The 2,500-nt window shown below is 34.9% G+C and overlaps 1 protein-coding gene across 1 annotated transcript in view; it reads left to right on the forward strand.

The window, feature by feature from the left end:
* Positions 1–2,500, forward strand: part of LOC137654199 (golgin subfamily A member 6-like protein 7) — a 5,756-nt gene that overhangs the window by 2,716 nt on the left and 540 nt on the right. Inside the window, exons 2-4 of the mRNA XM_068387838.1 lie at positions 12–684; positions 1,255–1,410; positions 2,256–2,387. Coding sequence (XP_068243939.1) covers positions 12–684; positions 1,255–1,410; positions 2,256–2,387 — 961 coding nt within the window. The remainder of the gene's footprint in view (positions 1–11; positions 685–1,254; positions 1,411–2,255; positions 2,388–2,500) is intronic.

A 2,500-nucleotide genomic window follows, 5' to 3' on the forward strand; every position in this document is an offset into this window, starting at 1 on the left:
TACAACTTCAGGGACAGCTGCGAACTCTCCAGGAGTCGGTGGTCTTCAAATGGTTTTCCTGGCTACTCCCAGAGGCGCCGCGCTTTGAAGACTGCCACCGCAGTCGTTTCTCAGGATGGATTCCTCGGCAGGTGGCTGCAGCGCTGTCCTTGGATTGGGGGCTTGTGGAAAGCCCGCGAGGAACTAAAGCGGTGCGAACTTGGATTGCGCCAGGTGGAGACAGAAGCATTAAGATTCGAAGATGAATTGAAATCAGCGTGGTTCGTTGGCAAGCTTCTCTCCGAATTTGACTTTGGAGAAAGGAAGGAAGAAGCCCTTTCGAATGGAAACAAGAATTTTTACATCGGAATGGCTGCTGCTTCCGTCATATTCACCGGTATTATGCTTGCTAGAAGCAGGATGGCTGGAAAAGATGTGGACAACAGTTCACTGGAAGAATATGTTCCAGAAATGGAACATGGATGCGATGATGTGTTGGACGGAAATGAACTCAAAATGGAAACCGGAAATCGGACTACTCTCATGGAAAATCTCAAGGCTGAAAATGATAAGTTACGAGGACAAATTAAAGAAATGGGGATAATAGTAGAAATAAATGAAAATATGCAAAGTGATTGTACCGAAAAAGACCTTCAGATGAAGGAACTTGAAAATTTCATGGGAAATATTAGAAATGAAAATGAAGTAATGAAGAAGGAACAAAATTAGAAACATGAACTAGTAAAGGAATTGAAAATGAAGTTGGTGAATTGAAGGAAGAAAAACTAAACTGGAATCTGAATGCGTCGAAAAAGACCTTCAGATGAAAGAACTTGAAAATTTCATGGGAAATATAAGAAATGAAAATGAAGTAATGAAGAAGGAACAAAATCAGAAACATGAACTAGTAAAGGAGTTGAAAATGAAATTGGTGAATTGAAGGAAGAAAAACTAAACTGGAATCTGAATGCGTCGAAAAAGACCTTCAGATGAAAGAACTTGAAAATTTCTTGGGAAATATTAGAAATGAAAATGAAGTAATGAAGAAGGAACAAAATCAGAAACATGAACTAGTAAAGGAGTTGAAAATGAAGTTGGTGAATTGAAGGAAGAAAAACTAAACTGGAATCTGAATGCGTCGAAAAAGACCTTCAGATGAAAGAACTTGAAAATTTCATGGGAAATATTAGAAATGAAAATGAAGTAATGAAGAAGGAACAAAATCAGAAACATGAACTTGTAAAGGAAATGTAAAATGAAGTTGGCGAATTGAAGGCAGAAAAGGCTAAACTGGAATCTGAATGCGTCGAAAAAGACCTTCAGATGAAGGAACTTGAAAATATGATGGGAAATATTAGAAATGAAAATGAAGTAATGAAGAAGGAACAAAATCAGAAACATGAACTAGTAAAGGAGTTGAAAATGAAATTGGTGAATTGAAGGAAGAAAAACTAAACTGGAATCTGAATGCGTCGAAAAAGACCTTCAGATGAAGGAACTTGAAAATTTTATGGGAAATATTAGAAATGAAAATAAAGTAATGAAGAAGGAACAAAATCAGAAACATGAACTAGTAAAGGAATTGAAAATGAAGCTGGCTAATTGAAGGAAGAAAAAACTAAACTGGAATCTGAATGCATCTAAAAAGACCTTCAGATGAAGGAACTTGAAAATATGATGGGAAATATTAGAAATGAAAATGAAGTAATGAAGAAGGAACAAAATCAGAAACATGAACTAGTAAAGGAATTGAAAATGAAGCTGGCTAATTGAAGGAAGAAAAAACTAAACTGGAATCTGAATGCGTCGAAAAAGACCTTCAGATGAAGGAACTTGAAAATTTTATGGGAAATATTAGAAATGAAAATAAAGTAATGAAGAAGGAACAAAATCAGAAACATGAACTAGTAAAGGAATTGAAAATGAAGTTGGTGAATTGAAGGAAGAAAAAACTAAACGGATATCTGAATGCCTCGAAAAAGACCTTCAGATGAAGGAGCTTGAAAATTTTATGGGAAATATTAGAAATGAAAATGAAGTAATGAAAAAGGAACAAAATCAGAAACATGAACTAGTAAAGGAATTGAAAATGAAGTTGGTGAAATGAAGGAAGAAAAAAATAAACTGGAAACTGAATGCCTCGAAAAAGACCTTCAGATGAAGGGACTTGAAAATTTTATGGGAAATATTAGAAATGAAAATGAAGTAATGAAGAAGGAACAAAATCAGAAACATGAACTAGTAAAGGAATTGAATATGAAGTTGGTGAATTGAAGGCAGAAAAGGCTAAACTGGAATCTGAATGCGTCGAAAAAGACCTTCATATGAAGGAACTTGAAAATTTCATGGGAAATATTAGAAAGGAAAATGAAGTAATGAAGAAGGAACAAAATCAGAAACATGAACTAGTAAAGGAAATGTAAAATGAAGTGGGTGAATTGAAGGAAGAAAAACTAAACTGGAATATGAATGCGTCGAAAAAGATCTTCAGATGAAGGAACTTGAAAATTTCATGGGAAAC

This window comes from Palaemon carinicauda, chromosome 15 (genome assembly GCF_036898095.1).
Source record: "Palaemon carinicauda isolate YSFRI2023 chromosome 15, ASM3689809v2, whole genome shotgun sequence".
NCBI lineage: Eukaryota > Metazoa > Arthropoda > Malacostraca > Decapoda > Palaemonidae > Palaemon > Palaemon carinicauda.